Source organism: Protopterus annectens, chromosome 2.part1 (assembly GCF_019279795.1).
Source record: "Protopterus annectens isolate FY-2018-M chromosome 2.part1, PAN1.0, whole genome shotgun sequence".
Lineage (NCBI taxonomy): Eukaryota > Metazoa > Chordata > Ceratodontiformes > Protopteridae > Protopterus > Protopterus annectens.
In genome coordinates this window covers 651,808,956-651,834,487 of record NC_056729.1, presented here as the reverse complement: position 1 = coordinate 651,834,487, position 25,532 = coordinate 651,808,956, and the positions used below count along the sequence as shown (strand labels likewise).

The following is a 25,532-nucleotide window of genomic DNA, read 5'->3' as shown; positions in this document are numbered from 1 at the left end:
AGTCTGATGAGTCTGTTCTTAGGGTTTGGGCGGCAGGGGGTAGAGTGAATGGTAGTCCCTTCTTTTGGTGGCAGACCTCTGCCCACCAAAGGAACTGTAGGCTAGGTATGATAGGAATCATTGCTTCGAGATCCTGAGAATGTTGACACCATAGGCTTTTTAGATACCATTGTAGTTTCCTCATATGCAGTCTTGCATACGAAATTAGGAGAATGCAGGAGGCCATGAATCCCAAGGCTTGCAGTATTTGTCTTGCAGATGGCAGGGTCTTTGTGGACATTAGTTTTAAGTAAGCTGTCAAACGAACTTGTTTCTCTGGCGTGAGGAAAGCCATCTGGGAAGTTGTGTTCAAGCTTGCTCCCAGGAATACAATTTGTTGCAGGGTACAAGATGTGATTTCTTTTTGTTTATGGTGTATCACAGAGAAGTTAGCACCTTTTGTACAAATGCCAGATGATTCAAAAGTATGTCCTGGCTTTCTGCCTGAATTAGACAATCGTCCAGGTATGGGTAAATTTGAATATTTCTTTGCCTGCAAAATGCAATGACTGGAGCTAGGCACTTTGTGAATACCCTGGGCACAGTAGAGAAGCCAAAGGGCAGTGCAGAAAAATGATGGTACATGTAGCCTGCTTTGAAGCGTAGGTATCTTCTGCAAGATTCCCTGATTGGGATGTGCAGGTAGGCTTCCTTTAAATCCAGTGTTGCCAACCAGGCATCCTTGCCTAGCATAGGAAGCAACTGGTGAAGAGTTAGCATCTTGAATTTTGGGATCACCAAAAAGTGTTTAGGACAGAGAGATCCAGGATAGGACGCCATGAGTTGTCTTTTCTGGGCACCAGGAAAAGCCTTGAGTAGAAACCTTGTCCCCTTTCCTCTTCTGGGACAGTTTGAATAGCCCTTATACTTAGAGAGAGAACTTGCTTTTTAGCCTCTGCCCATTGATTTGGGGGTAGATCTGGCCAACCGTTTGGGGATGGTAAAGTGTGGAAGTGAAATCTGTATCCTTGGGAAACTATACTTAAAACCCATTTGTCCTGGGTAATGAGGTCCCAGTTTTTTGCCTGCAGAGCAATCTTTCCCCCTAAAGGAGCAGTCAGTTGAGAAGGGCTTGAAAGTTTTAAAGTTAGTCATTGAGACAGTTTACCATGGGGGGGGGGGGGGTCTTACTACTCCCTGCTTTGGAAGTGGGAGCCCCCACTGCTTAGTCCTGCATGTACCTTGGGATTGAAGCCTGGGTGTTCTGCTGGTTCTGGGTTTGGACTGAGAAGGCCTGGAAGAGGCAGGAAAGGACCAATTCTTAGATGGCCAATATCTACTAAATCTTAGAGGCTGTACTTGCAGGGAAATCTTTAACAGTTTGCATAGATTTCGCTTTTTCCTCCATCTTTTTAAGTACTTCTGCTCTGTTGCCAAACAGGCAGTCCTGGTTAAAGGGAGCATCCAGCAACTTAGCTTTAACATGATCTAGCAAAGACTGCTCCTTAAGCCAAGCATGCCTTCTAAGAACAGAGCCAGTGACAGCAGCCCTGCAAGAGGCCTCTAGTGAATCAAAACCACATTGCAAAGTATGTTTTCCAACTTGTTCAGCAGAATGCATTAAATCCTGTAAATCCTTATTTTCAGCACAGTCAGGAATCAACATCATTTTCTGTTTAAGCAATCCAATAATATACTGCTGATAACATGAAACTGGTAGTTTAAGGCCCCAACGGCCAAGGTTGCAGAAGTGTATACCTTCTTACCCCAACTATCCAGCGCCCTGGAATCTCTATCATAGGGGATATGATTTTTGGCACTAGTAGCCTTAATGCCCTTTGGTCCCTGTGAATTAGTCTCAGGATCCGCAGTAGGATTTTTAAAAAGGAACTTGTGAGAGTCAGGAACCCTGTAATATCTATCTGGTTTTCTCGGAGCAGGAGGTAAGGACTCAGGGGCCAAGCTGGATTCCGAAAAGGCATCAACAATGTACAGTACAGGGGGGATAGCTAAAGGCCTGTGTTGGGGCAGGAGTAACAAATCCCTAAGCATCTTTTTAGAATTAGAGTAATCCTGGTTTTCCCAGTGAAAATGCTCCCTAAGAGTATGCAAGGTTTCACCAAAAGAGAAATCCTCTGGAGGGGAAGCAGAGGGAATAGAGTCCTCTGCATCAGAATCCTCATAGGTACATATGGGTAAATCCTGGTCATCAGGGGAAAAGTACAGTTTTGTACCTACCATAAATGTAGATGCTCGAGTGTATAACCTGCTGCAGTCATCCCACTTGGGTTATCCTGTCATCAGGCGGTCCCTCAGTTGGCCTGAATTCCAAAGTCTTGGTCCGGCGTTGGTTGCTGTCGCTTCTTCCCTGACGTCAGTGTGCCAGGGGTATATAAGAGGCATCCGACGCCATTTTCTTCAGTTTTTCTTGCCCCAGATGTCAGGTGCCCCCCCAAAAGGTGGTCAGTAGATAGTAACAATAATAAAAGTTTAGCACAAACAAAACATCCCTCCAGCTATAAGCAAATACACCACAAAGGTTGTATCAGATTTTAAGGTATTGAAAGGTTTTGGTTAGGTCAGAGGGGATGGAGGGAGGGTAACCTGGACTGCAGCAGGGTATACACTCGAACATCTACATTCATGGTAGGTACAAAACTGTACTATGTTCATCGTGTTACCCTGCTGCAGTCATCACACTTGGGTAGAATCCCAAAGCTAAGGATGGGAGGTGGAGTCAAACAAGGTTAGAGGAGGCTAGAAGGCCCTGCAAAACTGCAGTGGCGAAGCCAGTTCTAGTCTTAGAGTAAAGTGGTAAGTGATAGTGTTTGGTGAAGGTGTGTACTGAACTCCAAGTTGCAGCTTCCAGAATATCCTTGGTTGGCACCCCCCTGAGGAAGGCTGTAGATGTAGCTGCTGCCCTGGTAGAGTGGGGCCTTATGCTAGCAGGAACTGGTTTTCTATGGTGGGTATAGTAAAAAAGTACAGTTTTGTACCTACCATAAATGTAGATGTTCGAAGATCCACATTGCTGCAGTCCTAACACTTGGGTAGTCCGCTGTCCACGGTCGGCCCGAATATCAAAGTATAAGGCTGACGTCGGTCAGGGCGCATTTAACTGACGTCAGGACGTCAGGGTACAAATGCGCATGACCGGCGTCATATCGTCAGTCTTTTCTTGCCCCAGATGTCAGAAGACCTTAAAAAGAAAGGTCAAAACCAAAAGACAGCAAACAAATAACCAACCACCCTTGCACTAACTATATGTACAATAGATATAATACACACAATATGTACAACCCAACCCACACAAACACCTCCAAGTACAGAGGGAAGGAGGGAGGGTAATTGGACTGCAGCAATGTGGATCTTGAACATCTACATTTATGGTAGGTACAAAACTGTACTATGTTCTTCATCTCACATTGCTGCAGTCCTAACACTTGGGTAGAATCCCAAAGCAGAGATAAGGGAGGATGGCTAACTATAAGGAAGCAGGAGCTGCCAAAATGCCCTGCAAAACCGCAGTGGCAAAACCAGCCCTGGACTTAGAGTAAAGTGGCAGGTGATAATGCCTAGAGAAGGTATGCACAGAACTCCAAGTAGCTGCCTCTAAAATATCCTTGGTTGCCACTCCTCAAAAAAGCTGTGGAAGTGGCAGTAGCCTTAGTGGAATGAGGCCTAATCCCAGCTGGAACCTCCTTGCCATGATGGGAATAACAGAAAGCAATGCAAAACCCAATCCACTTAGAAATAGTTTGTTTTGACACAGGCTTGCCCTGAGAACTCAAAGCAAAAGAAACAAACAACTGCTGAGACTGCCTGAACCCTTTAGTTCTGTCCAAATAATAACGCAACTGCCTGTGTACATCCAAAGTGTGCAAAATCTTTTCCCCTTTATTTTGGGGATTTGCATAAAAAGTAGGCAAATGAATAGTCTGGTTTAAAGCCACACTAGAAACCACCTTAGGCATAAAGGAAGGATTAGTACGTAATGATACCCTATCCTTATGGAAAATCAAGAAAGGCTCAACTGCCATAAGGGCCTGCAATTCAGAAACCCTTCTTGCAGAGGTAATGGCCAATAAAAAGCAGTCTTCCATGATAAATATTTCAACTCAGCAGTAGCTGCAGGCTCAAAAGGTTGTAGAGTGAGTTTCTCCAACACAAAATTGAGATCCCAAGCAGGAGTAGGAGCTCTTGGGGGTCTGATATTCTTTGCCCCTCTAAGAAATTGCTTGAACAAAGGATGAGAAAACAATGGCGGGTCGCAATCATAGTGAGCTGAAATGGCTGCAGCATGAACTTTAATAGAAGAGAAGGACAAACCTTTGTCCAGTAACTCAGTAAGATATTGAAGAGCCACACTTAAATTAGGCTCAGAAACATCAAAATCCTGTGCTGTACTCCAAAATAAAAATCTCTACCATTTATCTGCATACACTTTCCTTGTACTAGGCCTTCTAGCTTCCAAAATCACATTCAAAACTTGTTGTGGAAGTTGAGACCCTTTATGGTTCAAAACAGAATATGCCAGGCTGTTAGGTGAAGAGAGTGAAGTTTGACATTGAGCAAATGGCTGTCTTCCTGTGACAACAGGTGTGGAATCGAAGGCAAAGGCCATGGAGGCTTCCGTACTAGACTTCTCAGTAATGGGCACCAGTGCTGTCGAGGCCAATCTGGAGCTATTAAAATCATCCTCGGCTTGTCCTGTCTGACCTTCAGAAGTACCCTTGGGAGGAGAGGCAGAGGTGGAAAGGCATACACATGAAGATTGCTCCAATTGAAAGAAAGAGCATCCACTTTCCAAGCTGTGGGATGAAACCTTTTTGTGCAAAACTTTGGCAGCTGATGGTTTAGTGGAGAAGCGAACAGATCTATGTCTGGAGTTCCCCATGACACTGTCAATTTCCGAAATACATGAGGATCCAATTTCCACTCGTGGGGATCCATAATTCGTCTGCTCAACACATCTGCTAAGGAGGTCTGTGCTCCTGGCAGAAACCTTGCCTGAAGATTGAGCTGTAAACTGAGAGCAGTCTCCCACAAAATCATTGTTTGCCTGCATAGAGGATAAGAATGTTCCCCTTGCTTGTTGATGTACCACATGACAGTTGTGTTGTCTGTTAGAATCAACACCTGTCCTGGAAGAAGGAATTCCTTGAAAGCTATTAATGCAAACTGGACTGCTAACATCTCCTTCATGTTGATATGTAGATGTTGTAGTCTGACAGGCCACTTGTTTTGTATCCATTTTCCATTCAGATGAGCTCCCAAGCTTTGTCTGAGGCATCTGTCATTAAAATCTGACTTGCCTCTGGCCGGGTCACAGAGAGTCCCTTGTTTAGGTGACATTCCTGAGCCCACCACAAAAATTCCTTCTGAATGCAAGGTATTATTGGAATGACAGTGTCCAGATCCTGGCAGTGCTGTGTCCATACATTTTTGAGATACCATTGTAGCTTCCTCATATGCAGTTTGGCATTGGGAAGCACCAGAATACAAGATGCCATGAACCCTAAGGCTTGAAGGACTGTCCTTGCAGTCAGCCCGGACTGATGAGATAGTTGACGGAAGTAAAGGGATAGACTCTTTTGTTTGTCCGGGGTTAAAAAGGCCATCTGGGCTGCTGTATTCAGTCTCACACCCAGAAAGCACATGTCTTGAGAGGGTACTAGACTGGACTTTATTTCGCTCACAGAATACCCTAGGCATCTTAGCACTGCTATCACATACTCCAAATGACGAAGAAGCTCTTCCCTTCCTTGAGCCAGAATCAGGCAGTCGTCCAAATAAGGATAGATCTGTATTCCTTTAGTCTGAAGAAAGCTATCACTGGAGCCAGAACTTTCGTGAACACTCTGGGCAGTAGATAAGCCAAAGGGCAATGCAGAGAACTGATAGTGAGAAGTCCCAGCTCAAACGCAGATACTTTCTGCAACTGAGTCTGATAGGAACATGAAGGTAAGCCTCCTTGAGATCCAAAGTTACCATCCAATGATCCTTGCCCAGCAGAGGTAAAAGCTGCTGCAACGTCAACATTTTGAACTTGGGAATGTCCAGATAAGTGTTGAGGATAGATAAATCCAAAATTGGTCTCCACGTGTTCCCTTCTTTGGTACTAGGAACAGGCGAGAATAAAATCCTAGGCCCACTTCTGGCAGAGGGACCGGCTGTATGGCCCCTAGTTGGAGCAACAGAGAAACCTGTCTGTGAGCCTCTATTCTTTGTTGAGGAGGAACGTCTGGCATGCCTTTGAAAGGAGGCAAGGTATGGAAATAAAACCTGTAGCCGTGGTGTAGGATATCCAATACCCATCTGTCCTGGGTAATTAAACTCCAATTTTCTTTGAAGAGTGCCAACCTTCCTCCCAAAGGTGCTGCCAGACGAGCAGGCTCTGGCAGCTGAAAAGGTAGGTCATTGGGTCTGTTTACGAAAGGACTGACCCCTGCCCTCACCTGAAGCCTGTGCAGGATAACTCCCTGTTCTAGGCCGGAAAGAGCCCTGAGCTCAGCCCTTACCACGTCTAGATCTACCCCTAGACTGGGAATCATAAGAAGGATACGTCCACCCCTTAGTAGGCCAATTTCTACTAAACTTTGGAGGCTGGACTTGCAAAAAATCTTTAACAGTCTGCATAGACTTAGCCTTGTCTTCCATTTTCTTTAAGACTGTCTCAACAGGAGGCCCAAACAACACGTCAGATTGTAAAGGAGCATCTAAAATCCTTGTTTTAACATATTCAGACAAATTCTGATCCCTCAGCCAGGCGTGCCTGCAAAGAACAGTCCCAGTGGCAGCCACCCTAGACGAGGCCTGTACAGCATCAAAACCACATTGCAAAGAATGCTTACCCACCTGTTCAGAAACATGGACTAAATCTTGCAACTCTTTACAATCAATACCAACTGCCAGAGCATCAACCTTAGACTTCAATTGTGAAAGGAGATAGTTTTGGAATTTCAACATGTGAAACTGGCAATTCAGAGCCCTCATAGCAAGAGTGGAAGAAGTATAAACTTTCTTTCCCCATCTATCCAAGGCCCTAGCCTCCTTATCTGTAGGAACCGGATTCTTAACAACAGAAGCCTTAACACCTTTAGGCCCCTGGCTAACAGTTTCTGGGTCTGCCCTAGGACTTTTAAAAAGATACTTGTGAACGTCAGGCACCCTGTAATACCTATCCGCTTAACAGGAGCAGGAGGCAAAGAATCAGGATTAAGAGAAGCCTCTGTAAAACATCTTCCACTACATCCAAAACAGGAGGTATAGCCAAAGGCCTATGCTGGGGTAAAACAGAAATTCCCTAAGCCTTTTCCTGGACTCACAGAACTCCTCCCCTTCCCACTTAAAATGCTCCCTCATGGAATGAAGAGTTTCTGAAAAAGAAAAATCCTCAGGAGGAGTAGCAGAAGGAGTAGAATCATCCACATCAGAATCAGAATAAGGAGAGTACTCCTGCAAGTCTTCAGCCGAAGACTCTGAAACATCTGAAGCTTGCTCAAAACCCCCCAGCTCAGGCTCCACCCTAGGTCTCTTAGCAGGAGGGGGCATAGAACCCCTAATCAAAGTAATCAAATCTTCTGCCACTTTAAGCATATGCTTCTTGGGCATAGTACCTGAAGAGCTAGGGGTAACACCAACTGAAGCTAAGCCTGGCCTGCCCCTGGGAGAAGCCTTAGTAACAGAAGGAGAAGGCCTAACCACCTTAGGAAGGGAGGGGAGTATAGTAACCTGAGAAGCCCCCTCAGCCTGACTTGCCTCCTGAGAGGCAACATCTTGCAATAATAAAGTTTCACTCTGTGAACACAAAGAAATCTCCGGTGGAGCCACCGGCTCCACCGACACCTCTAAAGAACCGGCGTCCGGCACAGACGGTTCTTCTAGCCTATGCTTAACTGTCTTGTCCTTGCGCTTCTTCGAGGAAGCGGGCGTCGGAGCATCCGGCGGCATTTTATAATTGCACCGCTTCTCAAAGACTAACCTTGCACAATTCATTATATTCTTTATAGTGCGTTTATTAAATCTAGCACAAGAGCGACAGCCAACAACGTCGTGCTCAGGCCCTAAGCAAGGAATACACAAAGTATGATAATCTCTATGCGGTATCTGTTTCCCACAAGAAACGCAATTATTAACTTTTTCTGACATCCGGTAAATGACTGAGGCAAGAAAAAACAAAAATATTCCCCAACGGGGTACTTAGCCAACTTTGAACTCGGTCTGAAACTTCTAAATAGAAAAATCTCAGAACGCCAACTGGCACTTGCAATGCTGCTTCTGCATCGGACCATGCGGCAAAAAAGACTGACGATATGACGCCGGTCATGCGCATTTGTACCCTGACGTCCTGACGTCAGTTAAATGCGCCCTGACCGACGTCAGCCTTATACTTTGATATTCGGGCCGACCGTGGACAGCGGACTACCCAAGTGTTAGGACTGCAGCAATGTGAGATGAAGAACATCGTATGCAATGTCCTATCCATTTGGAAATGGTCCATTTGAGATAGCCTTTCCTTGTGATGCTGTAGCATAGAATACAAAGAGCTGGTCAGATTTTCTGAAAACCTTAGTTTTATCCAAGTAGTAACATAGTTGCCTGTGAATGTCCAAGGAGGGCAGGAGTCTTTCTCCTTTGTTCTGTGGATTTGGAAAGAAGGTGGGTAAATGGATGGTTTGATTTAGAGCCACACTGGATACCACCTTAGGCATAAAGGAGGGGTTAGTTCGTAGAAAAACTCTGTCTTGATGAAATATGAGGAAAGGCTCTACTGCCATTAGTGCCTGAAGCTCTGAGACACTTCTGGCTGAAGTTATTGCTAGCAGCAGGGCAGTCTTCCATGATATAAACTTTAAGTCAGCTGAGAAAGCTGGTTCAAAAGGAGGTAGCGTAAGTTTTTCCAGAACAAAATTGATATCCCAGGTTGGTGTTGGTGCTCTCCTGGGAGGCCTAATGTTTTTGGCCCCTCTGAGAAATTGCCTTAGAAGTGGATGTGAAAATAAGGGAGGATCCGTGTTGTAGTGAGCTGAAATAGCTGAGGCGTGGATTTTAACAGAAGAAAAAGAAAGCCCTTTATGTAACATCTCAGACTCATTCCCTCCAGTACAGCCCTTTGGAGTGTGTACCTTTAACTCCCAGTGGGTGTGGCTTCAGCCTTTAAAAATGAAGTTATTACCTTAGAGTTCTAACAAACAGTCATTGACAGAGGCCATATAGCAGTACAGTTGTGTTTGCCATCCTGTATGCTTCAAGAGAAAATATTCTGATACCTTGTATGTAGCATGGTTTTGGAATTATTAATGCAAATATGAACAGGCAATATCGGACGCCTAGAGGCGCAGTAGGCAGTAACTGCAGAAACGCCTGGAGACGTCACTCGGCTGTAATGAGTTTGTAGAATCTGAGGTATGTCAGGCTGAAGGGTATTTTGGCCTTTAGCTTGGTTCCAGGCGCAAAACCTTTTCCATTTGTCTGAGTAGGCTTTACTGGTGCTGGCCTTCTGGCTTCCAGAATAACATCCATAACAGTTTGTGAAAGAGGAGCTAGCTGGTTGTTTAGGTGATATGCCATGCAGCCAAATTTAAGGTTTTGAGCTGGCTGTGTAGAATCTGACTGTCTTGCTGTGTGAGCAGATGAGTAATTTGTGGCAAAATCCATGGTGGGCTCTGGGCCATATTCCTTAATAGTGGGTACCAGTGCTGGCATGGCCAGTCTGGGGCAATGAGTATCATTCGAGGTCTCTCCATCCTGACTTTCAGCAGCACCTTTGTGAGAAGAGGCAATGGAGGGAAGGCATATACTGTCAGCTTTTTCCAACTGAATGAGAGCGCGTCCACTTTCCAAGCTTGATGGTGAAATGTCCTTGTACAAAATTTTGTTAGCTGGTAGTTTGGGGGGCTGGCAAACAGGTCTAAGTCTGGGTGCCCCCATTTTTGAGTTATCATTTCAAATACTTGTGGATCCAGTTTCCACTCGTGGGGATCCATGATGTTTCTTGCTTAGGTCGTCTGCCAATGTGTTCTTTCTTCCTGGAAGGAATTGAGCTTGTAATTGAACTTGGTAAGCCAGTGCTGTGTTCCACAAGGTCATTGCTTGCCTGCATAGAGGGTAGGAGTGTGTACCTCCTTGTTTGTTTATGTACCATATTACTGTGGTGTTGTCCGTCCTTATTGTAAGTTGTCCTGGATGTAAGAGGTCCTTGAAGGCTGTCAGGGCATTCTGTACAGCTAGCATTTCTTTTTGATTGATGTGCAGATTCCTTTGATCTGCAGTCCATATGCCTTGAGCTCACCGTCCTGCCATGTGTGCCCCCCAGGCATAGTCCGATGCATCTGTTGTCATAGTTTGCCTGGCTGGGGGTAAGGTGAAAGGCTGACCCTTGCTGAGGTGACATGCCTCTGACCACCATAGAAACTCCTGTTGATGGCAGGGAATGAGAAGTATCATTGTGTCCAAGCTGTGGCTGTGTTGATTCCCTACGCTTTTTAGATACCATTGTAATTTCCTCATATGCAGTTTTTTGCAAATGGTATTAGTAGTATGCAAGATGCCATGAAGCCCAAGGCCTGCATAATTTTTCTTGCAGGGAGTTGGGTCTTTGTTGCCATTATTTTGAAGTATTGAGTCAGTTGTAGTTGTTTGTCTGGCGTCAGACAAGCCATCTGGGCCATTGTATTCAAGCTGGCACCCAGGAATGTCATATTTTGTGAGGGCACTAGTTTTGATTTATTTTCGTTTGTGTACCCTAGGCAACTTAGAAGGTGTTTTACAAAAGACAGATGTTGTAAGAGAATGTCCTTGCTTTCTGCTTGGTTGAGGCAGTCGTCCAGGTATGGGTATATTTGAAGTCCTCTTTGTCTGCAGTATGCAATTACTGGTGCCAGGCATTTTGTGAAGACCCTGGGCGCAGTAGATAAGCCAAAGGGCAGTGCAGAGAATTGGTAATGGGTTGAACCTGCAATGAAACGGAGGTATCTTCTGCAATTTTGTCTGATAGGGACATGCAGGTATGCCTCCTTGAGGTCCAACGTTACTAGCCATGCTTTCTTGCCCAACATGGGAAGAAGCTGCTGTAGTGTTAGCATCTTGAATTTGGGTACTTGCAAGAAGGTGTTTAGAATTGAAAGGCCCAGAATGGGTCTCCAAGCAATGTCCTTTCTGGGGACTAGAAAGAGCCTTGAGTAAAATCCTTGGCCTTGCTCCAATGTAGGTACCAGATGAATGGCTCTCATGTCCATGAGAGCTGTAATTTGTTTTTGTGCCTCTGCCCATTGATTTTGTGGCAGGTTTGGCATTCCTTTTATCCTTGGCAAGGTGTGGAAATGGAATCTGTATCCTTGTGAGATAATGTCTATGACCCATTTGTCCTTTGTGACGATGCACCAGTTGTTGCAGTGTCCCATTGTCGAGATTTGTAAGGGATTTGTGCTTGTCCTCTGCCCCTTGGGTGCCTGTATTTACCCCTCTGTGGTCTGTCAGAAGCTGGAAAGGACCAATTTTTTTGTTGGCCAATTTCTGCTGAAGCGTGGGGGCTGAACCTGTAAGAAATCTTTGACCATCTGCATAGATTTTGCCTTATCCTCCATTTTCTTTAAAACCTCTTCTGCTTTAACCCCAAACAGGACATCCTGCTGTAAGGGTGCATCTAGTAGCTTTGCTTTAACATGATCAGGCAGAGTTTGTTCCTTTAACCAAGCATGCCTACGTATAACAGACCCAGTAACAGGTGCTCTATAGGAAACTTCCAAGGAATCAAATCCACATATGTTTGCCCATCTGTTCAGCTGCTTGCAACAGATCCTGCATTTCCTTGAATTCAGACTGTTGAGGGTGCGTGCTTATCTTTTGTTTTATTTGAGACATTAGGAATTGCTGGTATTTAAGCATGTGAAATTGACAATTTAGTGCTCTCATAGCTAGAGTAGTTGAGGTGTAAACCTTCTTCCCCCACCTATCTAGTGCACTGGAGTCCCTTTCAGAGGATATAGGCTTTTTAGCCATAGAAGTCTTGGCCCCTTTCGGACCCTGGGAGATTGTCTCTGGGTCAGCAACAGGTCTTTTGTAAAGGAATTTGTGTGGGTCAGGCACTCTATAGTATCTAACTGGTTTGGCTGGAGCAGGAGGTAGAGAATCTGGATTTAGACTAGATTCTAAGTAAACATCAACCACAATGTCTAAAACTGGGGGGATAGCAAGTGGTCTGTGCTGGGGGAGTAAAAGAAACTCTCGGAGCCTTTTCTTTGAGTCAGAGTAGTCCTGACCTTCCCAGTGGAAATGTTCCCTCATGGTATGTAAGGTTTCCCCAAAGGAATAGTCTTCAGGGGGAGAAGCTGAGGGAATGGAATCCTCAGCATCAGAATCTTCATAAGGGGGAAAGGAGTAATCTTGATCCTCAAAGGAGCCTGAGGAAATAGACACTAGTTCAGAGGAGGCATAATCCTCCTCTTGTCTAGGCCTTTTGTTGGGTGGGGGTTGGGAACCCCTGATTAAAGAAATCAAATCTTCAGCCATTTTAAGCATCTGTTTCTTAGGCATGGGGCCTTGAACTGGGGACTGAAGTGCAGTCTTTTTTTTTTTTTTTTTTTGGTTTTAGAGGAGTCTTAAACTTAGCATAAGATTTTATGGTGAGAGTAGTCTGTCACACCTTCTGAAACCGGAGGTGTTTCTACAGCACCGGCTTCTCCTACTGCAATGTCGTCGGTAGGACCTAAGGAAAATGGCTGCATTGGCCTAGAACTCTCAGCCAGAGAATCCGAAGCGGTCTGGGGTTCCAATTCTGCAGAAGCCAGGGGCTGCGTAGGCGTCTCACTGAAAACCGGTGAACCAGCGACCGGCCCAGCCGAGGCCTCGGAGTCTGGCTTGGATCTAGGCTGCCTGTCTTTATCTTTGCATTTTTTTATGCACACCGGTAGTCGGTTGCTCCGACGGCATAGAGTAATTAAATTTCCTACCGTAGTGTCGTGCGAAATCAAAGCGTCGCTTTATAGTTCGCTTATTGAACCTAGCACAAAACCGACAACCAGTGACGTCGTGGTCTGGGCCTAGGCAAGGTATACAATAAGAAGGAAAGTCCTTATGAGGTATTTGCTTCCCACAAGAAATACAATTGTTAACTTTTTCTGACATCGGTCTGAGGCAAGAAAAGTTTCCCCAACGGGGTACTTAGCTTTATTGAAGACTTCGGATCTGAAATTCGACTTTGAAAATCTCAGGAGTCTGCCGACCGGCACTTGCGAACTGCTTCTGCTTCGGGCACCGCGCGGCAAGAAAGACTGAAGAAAATGGCGTCGGATGCCTCTTATATACCCCTGGCACACTGACGTCAGGGAAGAAGCGTCAGCAACCGACACCGGACCAAGACTTTGGAATTCAGGCCAACTGCGGGACCGCCTGACGACAGGATAACCCAACTGTGATGACTGCAGCAGGGTAACACGATGAACATCAGAAATTTCAGAAACCTGATCCGAAGAATCATAAGCAAATTCAGTCTTGGGCCTCTTAGAGGGGGAAGGTTGACTTTCCCTGATTAAAGTAATAAGGTCTTCAGCCATTCTTATCATTTGTTTTTTAGGCATAGAGGCCTGATCATGCGATCTGGGTGTCCGTTTTCTAGGCATGGATCGAGTTTTAGGCCTTGAAGAAGAAGATGGTGTCGGTTTAATATGCAAGTCAGTAGGCCTGAATACACCCTCAGAAGCTGGTGCCTGCACAGCGGCTCCGGACCCATCCAAGGTAGAGACATCCGCAGGTTCCACAGTTGAAGCATCTTGCGGCATATTGGACTCCGAATGGGTCTCAGTAGAGGCCTGCAAATCTGAAGTAGCAGGTATCAGGGGCTGAGAAAGTGCCTCACTGAGTACCGGCGAACTGGCGACTAGCTTAGGAGAAGCGCCGTTAGCAGCTCTGTACCTAGGCGGCCTGTCCCTGTCTTTATCTTTGCGTTTTTTCGGAATGTCGGTAGTCAGGTGGCTTACCGAAGCCATATCTGAGTAATTGAACTGAGTACCAAAATATTCAGAAGTGCAAATATACCGACGATGAATAGTTCGTTGTTTAAATAAGGCACAAAACCGACAGCGAGGTACGTCATGGTCAGGGCCGAGGCAAGGAATACAGTACGAATGAAAATCTTTATGAGGTATTTGCTTTCCACAAGAAATACAATTATTGACTTTTACTGACATCGGTTTAGAGCAAGAAAAAGTTTCCCCAACGGGGTACTTTGCTTTAGTTGAAGACTTCAGTTCTGAAACTCGAAAATGAAAATTTCAGGAGTCGGACGACTGGCACTTGTGAACTGCTTCTGCTTCGGGCACCACACGGCAAGAAAGACTGACGTAATGGCATCAGCTGCATGCTTTATACCCCTGACTACCTGACGTCATGGAAGATGAGACAGCAACCGATGCAGGACCCAAGACTTTGATAATCAGGCCGACTGAGGGCTACTGCAAGCAGATAACCCAAATGTGATGACTGCAACAGTGAAACACAAAGAACATCAGACTTACAACTGATCACTTTTTGTTCAAGGAGGGAAAAAGAGAGAACTCAAAATGGCAGGGATTGCACTCCTTTTCAAACTGTAGGTCAGCTGAAGTCCTCTTCTGGGTGAGACCAGCTCCATACTGAGGAAGGCCAGACCACAAGGTGGACACCTGACCACAGCTAATTCTCATGGGTAGGGATTTATATGTAGCAATAACTCCTTTGAACAACAACAAAGAATATGGTTGCTTGCAGGCTGAAACAAAAAAGAATAGCACTCCACACCAGTATCTGACATCGCAGGGATCAAAGCCATCGCAGGGATCAAAGCCAAGGGTACCTTTTCAGAAGGATTTGGACAGTTAATGTAATTCAGGCTATTGCTCCACTTTCTCTTATTTGTTTTATTCATTCATTTGTGCTCCTTTCCCAAGCACTGACCAATTTTAGACTCTGCTCTAAGTGATAAAATAGCTTCATCACCCATTATGCTGCTGTAGCATGCAAAATCAAAAGAAGACAACTCCATATAATCTTAATGCAAATAATCTAACAGCCATTTATTCAAAAATGATCTCATTCTTTTAGAGCCACAACTATGAACACAAACAGACCTTAAATAATTCTAGTCTGCTAAAAAGAAAAGAAAATATACACCTACCTCTCAATTGTATGAATTCCCATGATGAAAGGCTGTGCTTCAGGACTTGGAGGGCAGTAAAGTTTACACCGTGTCTGGGCACTTAGCACAGTCCCATCACTTAGAGTAAACCTATACGATGGGCTTATTGCAGTACCTCGTATCATCACTGACAATACAAGACAAACACAAAACATGAATAAGGAACCTGCAGTTTAAATTAAAACCTTAAGTGAGTAATATGTAATGCTAATCTGTACACTAAAATAAAACTGAATCTACATTACAAATATGTACGTTTCTATGTCCATGTCTGTACACACATATAAACATATCCACACATATGCTGACATATACGTGTGTACATGCGCATACATATCCTCATGTTCCTATACATATACATACACACACATTTTATATATATATATATATATATATATATATATATATATATATATATATATATATATATATACACACACACACATACATACACACACGTATAAACACACACAAGAAAAATGAAGAAAAAAAAAGCTTTTAGTCAAAATTGTTCTGAATGTAAAAATGGAATGAATTGCTACAAATTATTAATCCATCTGATTAATACTTAAACAGAGAAAAATGAAACAAAATACGCTTCTTAAAAACATGGACTGTAGAACAAAGTACAGCAAGACAATTGACAGCATTGAAATTAGACCACCTCCACAATATCACAACAAAACAACAGACATTACTGGATGAATGGGAAAAAAATTTCAGAATGAATATTTGTAGAACTGAAGAAATATGTTTCCCTTTGCACGTTTATGTATCTGGAAGTAAAAGAATGTTAATTGCAGTGCAAAAACTATGCAAAATGTAACCACCAGGAATTTTTAGTTGCAAGGAAACCTGACAAAATAGAGATTCTGTATTTAGAAACTGATTTTTTTTCCTCAGAGTGAGTTAATTAGCTGAAAATCCTGTAAGGATGCAGTGTGCTACACATCTGTATGTTGTTCTGGAAGAAGTGCTTAAGGTGTTTTACCTACTTTGTACTTTTTGAAGATCATAAAGATCAATTAGAAGTTCAGGAACTGCAATGAGCCAAGAAAGACATTTATTCACAATTTGTTCTTATGAAAGCAGAAAACCCTGCAGATACTACCAGAGGCATACATTACTAAGCTAAAAAAATAGTAAAGCCTGTGAATTTGGTGAATTCCATGATTAATAACTGAGATACTGAACATACTAACTTACAAGAAATTTAGCAAGAGGCACACTATTAAGAGACACAGAGCTGCAGACATGAGTACAGCAAGTAAAATAACTACACAGTGTAATGAGATTGCCAAGTTGGCAGCTGCATCTGAGAGGGTTCAACCAGAGAAGTATTTGTGTGATGCACCATCTAATTTGGATGCTGTGTCTGAAAGAGTTAAACCCAAACAGTATGAGGCTTCTAAATATACCAGAAACTCGACAAGTTGCTGAGGGATAAGGGTAGGTAAGGCTACAGCACATATCTTGTATATCTAAACCAGAAGAGAGTTCAGCTTTGAGTTCAAGAACGCTCAAACCAGCACAGGAGTTAATGAGATAGAGAGTTCAACAAGAGACAGGTGTCTACTACTGTTTGTACAAAGTAAAATGAGTTTCAACCAGAAGAGAAATTTCTTTTAAATGCTGTATGCAGCCTGGCATGCGACAGCCTAGCAAGGAAGTTGTCCCTGTTGTGTAATGGGGAAAGGAAACTTCAGAGGGGAAATAGCTTCTATTAGCCTGGAGAGGAATTTCAGATGTGTACAAAAACACCGATATCGCCTAGGAGAAGTTGTTTCATCATGGACTGCTTAATCTGCAACAAACCCTGAGGCTAAACTATTTTGAATGTTATTGAAAGCCATAACCTGGTAACATACTTAAATTCTAAAAGGAGCTGTCTAAAACTGCTGTAACTGAACCAGGAAATTGTGTGGTTCACCTTTATCGATATGTAGCCTCAGCCTGCAAAGATTACAGTAAAGCAAGGTGTATTTCTGACTTTTTAAACTACCTCATTAAATTATTCTTTTCTGGGCTGTAGGACATGCCAGAGTAAGAAACCAGTTTACATTTTTAATTTGCTTGTTTTGTTAATTTATTGCCAAGTGTAGTTAGATAAACATTTTGCATGCCTTTTCTTGAAGGCCATAGGTATCAACTGTGTCATAACAGCTAAAAAGATTAACTGATGAAATGGGCGTGTACAAGACTAAATATGAGATAAAGTAAAAGTGCTGCAAATGCAACAAATAAGAAATAAAAACGTGACAATGCACTATGGCTGTCATGAAAACCACAGAAAACACACTGCAACTAAAATTCAAGACTCACCTACCAGCTGAAATTATAGGCATAAGGCATTAGAAGTACTCTTCAATTGCACTACAAAAGTCTGAAACATAGCTGCCCTTTGAACAACTGAACTGTTTTGGTAATTTAGCAGTTACCAATGACAGAAAAAAAGAGAAATCTTGACCTGTGGATGGGAGATCGTAGGTTTACCCCGGGAATCATCTCTGTGTCACTGCTGGACAGAGGCACAACAAACTAATGGGCACAGTATTTTTTCATATAAGGGGTGGTGTAAGCCACAAAACTTTGGGCTAGGCTTATAAATGCTTTAGGGCAGATAGCCTAGTATAAACCTATGAACCTATGAATAAAATATACCGATAACAACACGGAAAGAAATTACAAAGAGATGTTAGCCTGAGTAAACATTTTTTTTCCAAAATGTACAACAGAAAAGCCATGTGTGTTCAAAGTTACATTGTTCAACACAAATATGAACAGATGAATACAGTCAACAAAGAGTTCTAGCATGGGCTGCTGAAGAGGAGAGAGGATACAATGAGGCTGACAAAGCCTCAGAAGAACTGAAACAGGCACTCAAAATCAGACCACTGTCAATAAATGCAGAATGCTAACAAAAGAAATACTGAATCTGAAAGATGATTGGTGAAGATGGATAAAGCCTTTAATAGGATCCAAGTGACCAGAGTTTGATTAGCAGCTCAGGTACTAGATGGTGCTGACAGAGGAAGTATAGTTGTGTACACCATAAAGGTAGATGTTCGAGTGTAGTCACTGCTGAAGTCATCACACTAGGGTTATCTGCCTGCAGGTAGCCCTCAGTCAGCCAGAATACCAGAGTCTTAGGATTTCTACATCGGATGCTGTCGCTTCTTCCATGATGTCAGGTCGTCAGGGGTATAAAACAGGCAGCCGATGCCATTGCATCAGTTTTTCTTGCCCCAAATGTCAGGAGCCCCCAAACAGGAAGCTAGTATAAGGTGGGGAACACCACCAGTAAAAAGTAAATACCAATGCCATTAAGAATGGCCATAGAGAGGAGAGGTAGAAAGAGAGAGAGAAAACCAGGGGGCTGGAGGGAGGGAAACCAGGACTGCAACAGTGCATACACTTGAACATCTACATTTATGGCAAGTGTACACAACTTCATGTTTCACTGTTGCAGTCATCACACTTGGTTGATTCCCAAAGCTGAGGAAGGGTGGAAGCAGTCAAGAAGTGTCAGGGCTGGCTAGCAGGCCTTTAAGACTGCTGTAGCAAATTCAGCTCTGGATTTAGAAAAAATAGGTAAGTGGTAATGCTTGGTGAAGGTGTGAACAGAACTCCAGATTGCAGCTTCCAGAATGTCCCTGGTAGGGACTCCTGTGAGAAATGCTGTAGAGGTGGAAGCAGCCCTAGTGGAATATGGTCTGATCACCTGTGGGGTAGGTTTTCCATGGTGCTTGTAGCAGAAATGGATGCAGTGTGCTATCCATTTGGAAATGGTTTGTTTTGAAATGGCCTTACCCCTCTGCCCCTGTAGCAAAGCTGACTAGCAGCTGGTCAGATTTTCTGAAAGGTTTAGTCTTGTCAAGGTAGAACTTGAGCTGTCTGTGCATGCCCAAGGAGTGCAGGATCCTTTCCCCTTTACTCGGAGGGTTAGGGAAGAAGGCTGGAAAATGGATGGATTGGTTTAGAGCCACACTGGACACCATCTTAGGCATGAAGGACAGGTTAAGTCCTGAGGGAAACCCTGTCAGCATGGAAAATAATGAAAGGTTCCTCAGCCATTAGTGCCTGTAACTCAGACACTCTTCTTGCTGAAGTTATGGCTAAAAGCAAGACTGTTTTCCAAGAGAGGAATTTTAACTCTGCTGAAGCAGCAAGTTCAAAAGGGGGAAGCTTGAACTTTTCCAGTACAAAGTTAAGGTCCCAGGCAGGGATGGGTGCTATCCTAGGGGGCCATAAGTTGCTAGCCCCTCTCAGGAATTGCTTGATGAGAGGGTGAAAACATAGATGTGGCTTAGTATTATAATGAGCTGAGATGGCAGAGGCATAAATCTTAATGGAGGAGGATAGGCCTCGATGGAGTAGCTCTGCTAGGTAATCCAGGATTAGAGGTAAGGAGGGCACTGCTGTGTCCTTTCCTTGAGACTGATTCAAAGAACAACATATTTTCCACTTTTCAGCATAGGATTTCCTAGTACTAGGCCTTCTGGCTTCAAGAATGACGTCCAGCACCTGTTTGCTGAGGGTTGCTGGTGGTGTATTCAGGGGATAAGCCAGGCTGCAAGGTTTAGGGTTTGCAAATGTGGATACAAAATCTGTCCCTCCCGCTGAGACAGCAGGGTAGGAGTCTGGTGAAGATGCCAGGGTGGCACTTGTCAGACTGCTTAAGAGAGGGTATCAGTGCTGGCATGGCCAGTCTGGGGCAATAATAATTGCCTTAGCCTGTCCTGTTTTATCTTGACTAGTACTTTTGAGACGAGGAGCAGAGGGGGAAAAGCATAAATTGAGAGGTTTTCTCATTGGAAGGATAGGACATCCAACTTTCAGGCCCAGCAGTGAGGGTTCCTGGTGCACAATATGCTCAACTGGTGGTTCTCTGGGCAGGCAAAGAGGTCTACCTCTGGTGTCCCCCACCTCTGGATTAGAAGGTTGAAGGTGTTGGGTTCCAATTTCCACTCGTGTGGGTCTAGGAGATTTCTGCTTAAGTTGTCTGCCAGTGAATTTTGTTTGCCTCCACAGGGCCATGGCTAACCTGCAGAGTGGGTAAGAATGGGTTCCCCCCTGCTTGTTTATGTACCACATAACTGTAGTGTTTTCTGTTTTTGTAAGCAGTTGTCCTGGAAGGATTAGGTATTTGAAGGCTGTCAAAGCATTCTGTACAGCTAGCCTCTCTTTTTGATTGATGTGCAGGAGACTTTGGCCAGAGCTCCAGTGGCCCTGAATGCATTTGCCTGCCATGTGAGCCCCCCATCCATAGTCTGATGCGTCTGTTGTTCAGGGTTTGGGCGGCGAGGGGTTGAGTTAAAGGCAGTCCCTTGCTGTGGTTGCATGCTTCTGCTCACCAAAAGAACTCTGCCCTTAAACAAGGTATGATTGGAATGACTGTTTCCAGGTCCTGAGAATGTTGGCACCAAAGACTTAAGTACCACTGAAGTTTCCTCATATGCAGTCTTGCATATGGAATTAGCAGAATACATGAGGCCATGAACCCTAGGGCTTGCAGTATTTTCCTTGCAGATAACTGGGTTCTGGTGGCCATTTGTTTGAAGAAGTTTGTTAGAAAGACCTGTTTTTCTGGAGTGAGAAATGCCATCTGGGAAGTTGTGTCCTAGCTTGGCTCGCAGGAATACAATCTTTTGACTGGGCACCAGTTGGTGATTTCTTTTCGTTGATGGTGTACCCCAATGAAGTGAGAAAGCTTTTTACAAATGCCAGGTGCTGAAGTAGCAATTCCTGACTGTCTGCCTGAATCAGGCAATTGTCCAAGTATGGAAAAAAGTGGATATTTCTCTGCCCGCAGCATGCAATGGCTGGAGCCAGGCACTTTGTGAATACTCTGGGCGCAGTAGATAAGCAAAAGGGAAGTGCAGAGAACTAAAGCCTGCCCTGAAGCGTAGATATTTTCTGCAGGACTCCCTTATGGGGATGTGCAGATAGGCTTCTTTTAAGTTTAGAATGACTAACCAGGCATCCTTGGCTAGCACAGGGAGAAGCTGTTACAGGGTACACATCATGAATTTTGGGACCACCAGAAAGGTGTTGAGAATTGATAGATTCAGGGTTGGGTGTCAAGAGCCCTCTTCTGGGCACCAGGAAAAGTCTGGAGTAGAAACCCTGCCCCCCCCCCCCTTTGTTCTACTGAAACAGGTTGAATAGCTCTGATATTGACCAGGGAAAGTACTTGCTTTTGAGCCTCTGCCCATTGGTTTGGAGGAAGGTCTGGAAACCCGCTTGGGTTGGCATTGAATGGAAGTAGAATCTGTACCCCTGGGATACAGTGTTTATGACCCATCGGTCCTGAGTAATGGACATCCAGTTTTTTGCATGAAGGGCAAGTTTGTCTGCTACGGGCACAAGTAATTGGGCAGGGCTGGGAAGGATAATTGAAAAGTCACTGTGAACTTTTTCCATAAGGGGGCGGCTTACCACTCCCTGTTTTTGAGATGGGAGCATTCCATTGTTTAGATATCTGCATACCCTGAGACTGTAGTCTGGCTGGCCTGTATCCCCTGGGTTTGGACTGAGAAGGCCTAGTAGGGGCTGGAAAGGACCAGTTTTTAGAAGGCCAATGCCTACTGAATCTAGGTTGGCTGCACTTGTAAGAATTCTTTAACAGTTTGCATAGATTTAGCTTTTTCTTCCATCTTTTTAAGAACCTCTTCTGCTTTGGTGTCAAACAAACAGTCCTTATTTAAAGGAGCATCTAATAATTTGGATTTGACATGATCTGGCAAGGTTTGTCCCTTTAGCCAAGCACGCCTTCTCAGTACAGACCCAGTGACTGCAGCCATGCAAGATGCTTCTAGGGCATCAAAGTCACACTGCAAAGTATGCTTACTAACTTGGTTTTCAGAATGCATTAACTCTTGTAAATCTTTAATTTTTGCACAATCTGGAAGTAACACCATTTTTTGATAATTAATTCCATAATACGTTGCTGGTACTTCCAAATGTGAAACAGACAATTCAATGCCCTGATGGCAAGAGTTGCAAAAGTATATACCTTCTTACCCCATCTGTCTAAAGCTCTGGAATCCCTGTCTGAAGGGGTAGGACTTTTGGCTGTAGTAGCCTTAATACCTTAAGGTCCCTAGGAAGTGGTCTCTGGATCCGCAGTAGGATTCTTGAAGAGAAATTTGTGAGAATCAGGTACTCTGTAGTACCTGTCAGGTTTCCTAGGGGCCGGGGGTAAAGTGTCTGGAGTAAGACTGGATTCCATGAAGACATCATCTACAACATCCAGGACAGGGGATATAGCTAGAGGCCTGTGCTGAGCAAACTCTAAAAATTCTCAGTCGCTTTTTGGACTGAGGGTAGTCTTGGCATTCCCAGCAGAAATGCTCTCAAAGTATGCAAGGTTTCACCAAAAGAAAAATCCTCTGGAAGGGAAGCAGATGGAATGGATTCCTCTGCATCTGAATCCTCATAAGTTGACAAGGGCATGTCCTGATAATCAGAAGGATCAGAGTCATCGGACTCCTGGTCTGTAAAATCAGAGGGAAACTCAATTCTTTGTCTCTTAGAAGGGGAAGGCTGGCTTCCCCTAATTAGAGTAATAAGGTCTTCAGCCATTCTAAGCATTTGTTTTTGTGGCTTGGTAGTCTGTTTTCCAGGCGTAGCGCATACTCTGGGCCTAAGAAACTCGGTAGTTTTAGCTTAAAATGAAGTAGTCCGTTTGATTCAAACATTGGTAGGTTGGAATACACCCTCAAAAGCCAGTGCCTGCACAGCGGCTCCAGACCCATCCAAGGTAGAGACATCCGCAGGTTCCATAGTCGAAGAAGCATCTCGCGGCATAATGGACTCCAAATGGGTCTCAGTAAAGACCTGCAAATCTGTAGAAGCGGACATCAGGGGCTGCAAAGGCGCCTCACTGAGTACCGGCGGACTGGCGACTAGCTTAACAAAAGCATCGTCTGTAGTTTTGGACCTATGCGGTCTGCCTCTGTCTTTACGTTTTTTCGGAAGATCGGTAGTTGGATGGCTTATCGAAGCCATTTCAGAATATGGAGAACAAGTGTGAAAGAATTTAGCAACAAAGATTGCTCGACGAATGGTTCGGGCGCTTAACAAGGCACAAAAATTACAGCGAGGGACATCGTGGTCTGGGCCTAAACAGGTGGTTCGGGCGCTAAACAAGGCACAAAAATTACAGCGAGGGACATCGTGGTCTGGGCCTAAACAGGTGACGCAGTAAGAATGAAAATCTCTGTCAGGTATTAACTTTCTACAGGCAAGACAATTGTTAACTTTGTCTGACATTGGTTAGAGCAAGAAAAAAGGATCCCCAACGGGGTACTTAGCTTTAGAAGACTTCAGGATTATTCAGCTTGAAAACGAAAATTTTAGGTAGTGGCCAACCGGCACTTGCGAACTGCTTCTGCTTCGGGCTCCTCCTCGGCAAGAAAGCTGATATAAAGGCATCAGCTGCCTGTTTTATACCCCTGACGACCTGACGTCATGGAAGAAGCGATAGCATCCGACACAGAATTCCTAAGACTCTGGTATTCTGGCCGACTGAGGGCTACCTGCAGGCAGATAACCCTAGTGTGATGACTGCAACAGGGAAACATGAAGAACACCATGGAAGTGCCTGCATATCTCGAGTGGAGCTCTGGTAAAGACTGGAGCTCAGAGAGATAATACAAAGTTGGGGAGGAAGAGAGCAAATGTGGTTGTCCTTATGTCCCAGGACATATTCACCAAGGATATTCACACCTCCAGGCTAGTTGCCCAACACAATGCGTCTGAAATTCTCCAGGTGCAACTAACACTAGGTAAGACTGCAATCCAAATTGTAGCTTGCTAGAGATCCCCCACCATACCCCAAGATTCTCACTACACTTTTCTAAACATACTGGAAAATATTAAGATACAACCAAACACCCTAATACTGGGTGATTTCAACTACCCTGCCATTAACTGGGAAAACTACTCAGGTACCAACTCCTTTTCCCAACGGTTCTTGGAATTCATAAATTCCAACGTCCTGAATCAACTAATCCATTGTCCCAACAGAGGCTCCAATATCCTAGACCTGGTCATTACCAACATGGGAGATAGATGCTCCATACCAGTGGTCACCCCCTCATTGGTCAGATCTGACCATAAGCAAATCACCCTTGACAACCACATCCCACCCCCACCCCCCAGTAAGAAAACCTCCTTAAAAAACTTCTCCAAAGCCAACTTCATGCCACTGAAGTCAGAAGTGACAAACTTCATGACACCCATGCAGACGGGATCTGAACGTTCGACTGCAGAATCCTACACTAAGGCACTGTACGAGCACATCCACTCGTGCATGAATCGTGCCATCCCAAATAGAACCAGGATGCTCTTCTCCAAAAAAAGGAATCCAATCTGGGGGTCCCCTGCTATAAACAAACTATACAACAGAAGGAAGAAACTGTTGCAGAAAAGAGGAAAATCCCAGGATGCAAAAAACTCCCGCACCAGCCTCAGTAAGAAGCTTAGATCCCTCAAAATCCACAAAAGCTAATTATGAAAATAAAATTGCCAAAGATTTCAAAGACAACCACAAGGCATTCTATAGTTGTCAAGAATCTAAATGGCAATGCTCAGATCTGCTCTGAGCTACAACAGAATGGTATTAAACATACTGATCACAAGGATATTGCCAATATCCTGGCAGATCGATTTAGTGCCAACTTCACCCCCCTCTCACCCCTAAAGGGCCCATCTCAATACCAAAAGATTGCCAAATTCTGGTAATCACGGCCCCACAGGTAGAAACCGCACTCTCCAAAGCTAAGAATATAGCATCCATGGGACCAGATGGCATCCCAGGCTGTGTACTACATGAACTACAAAATGAACTGGCACCTCACCTAAGTGGCACGTTTAATCATAGCCTCACCTCAGGCTTCGTGCCCACTGAGTGGCGCACAGTTACAGTTATCCCACTTCACAAGGGGGGGGGATCCGCCTTGGATCCCGGGAACTACCGTCCAATCAGTCTGACAAGCTTGATCTACAAGGGCATGGAACGCATTATCATGGAACTTATAAAGAAAGACATTGGCAACCTTCAAACACTGGACCCCACCTAGTTTGGGTTTGTGAAGGGCCGATCTTGTCAACTGAATCTGACTGACTTCTTCGAATCAGTCTCCAGAGCTGTGGACGAGGGTAAGGCGGTCCACACAGCCTATCTGGACCTTGCCAAGGCCTTCAACACCATCCCCCACTCTGGAATCATAGATAAACTTACTAAGCTTGGCATGTATCCCTATGTCACTCAGTGGGTTGGTTTGGTGGATGACACCCCATGTAACCCAGACTGTAAAAGTAGCCGACTCCAAATCCAGCTCCAGACAAGTGGAGTATCTCAGGGTTCAGTCCT

The 25,532-nt window shown here is 44.4% G+C and overlaps 1 protein-coding gene across 4 annotated transcripts in view; it reads right to left on the bottom strand.

Annotated features, from left to right (window-relative positions):
- The window catches only part of NCOA1 (nuclear receptor coactivator 1), a 1,171,950-nt gene that overhangs the window by 510,338 nt on the left and 636,080 nt on the right, over positions 1–25,532 (bottom strand). For all 4 annotated transcript variants that reach the window (XM_044062390.1, XM_044062389.1, XM_044062386.1 and 1 more), the window contains exon 9: positions 15,134–15,281. In XM_044062390.1, coding sequence (XP_043918325.1) covers positions 15,134–15,281 — 148 coding nt within the window. The remainder of the gene's footprint in view (positions 1–15,133; positions 15,282–25,532) is intronic.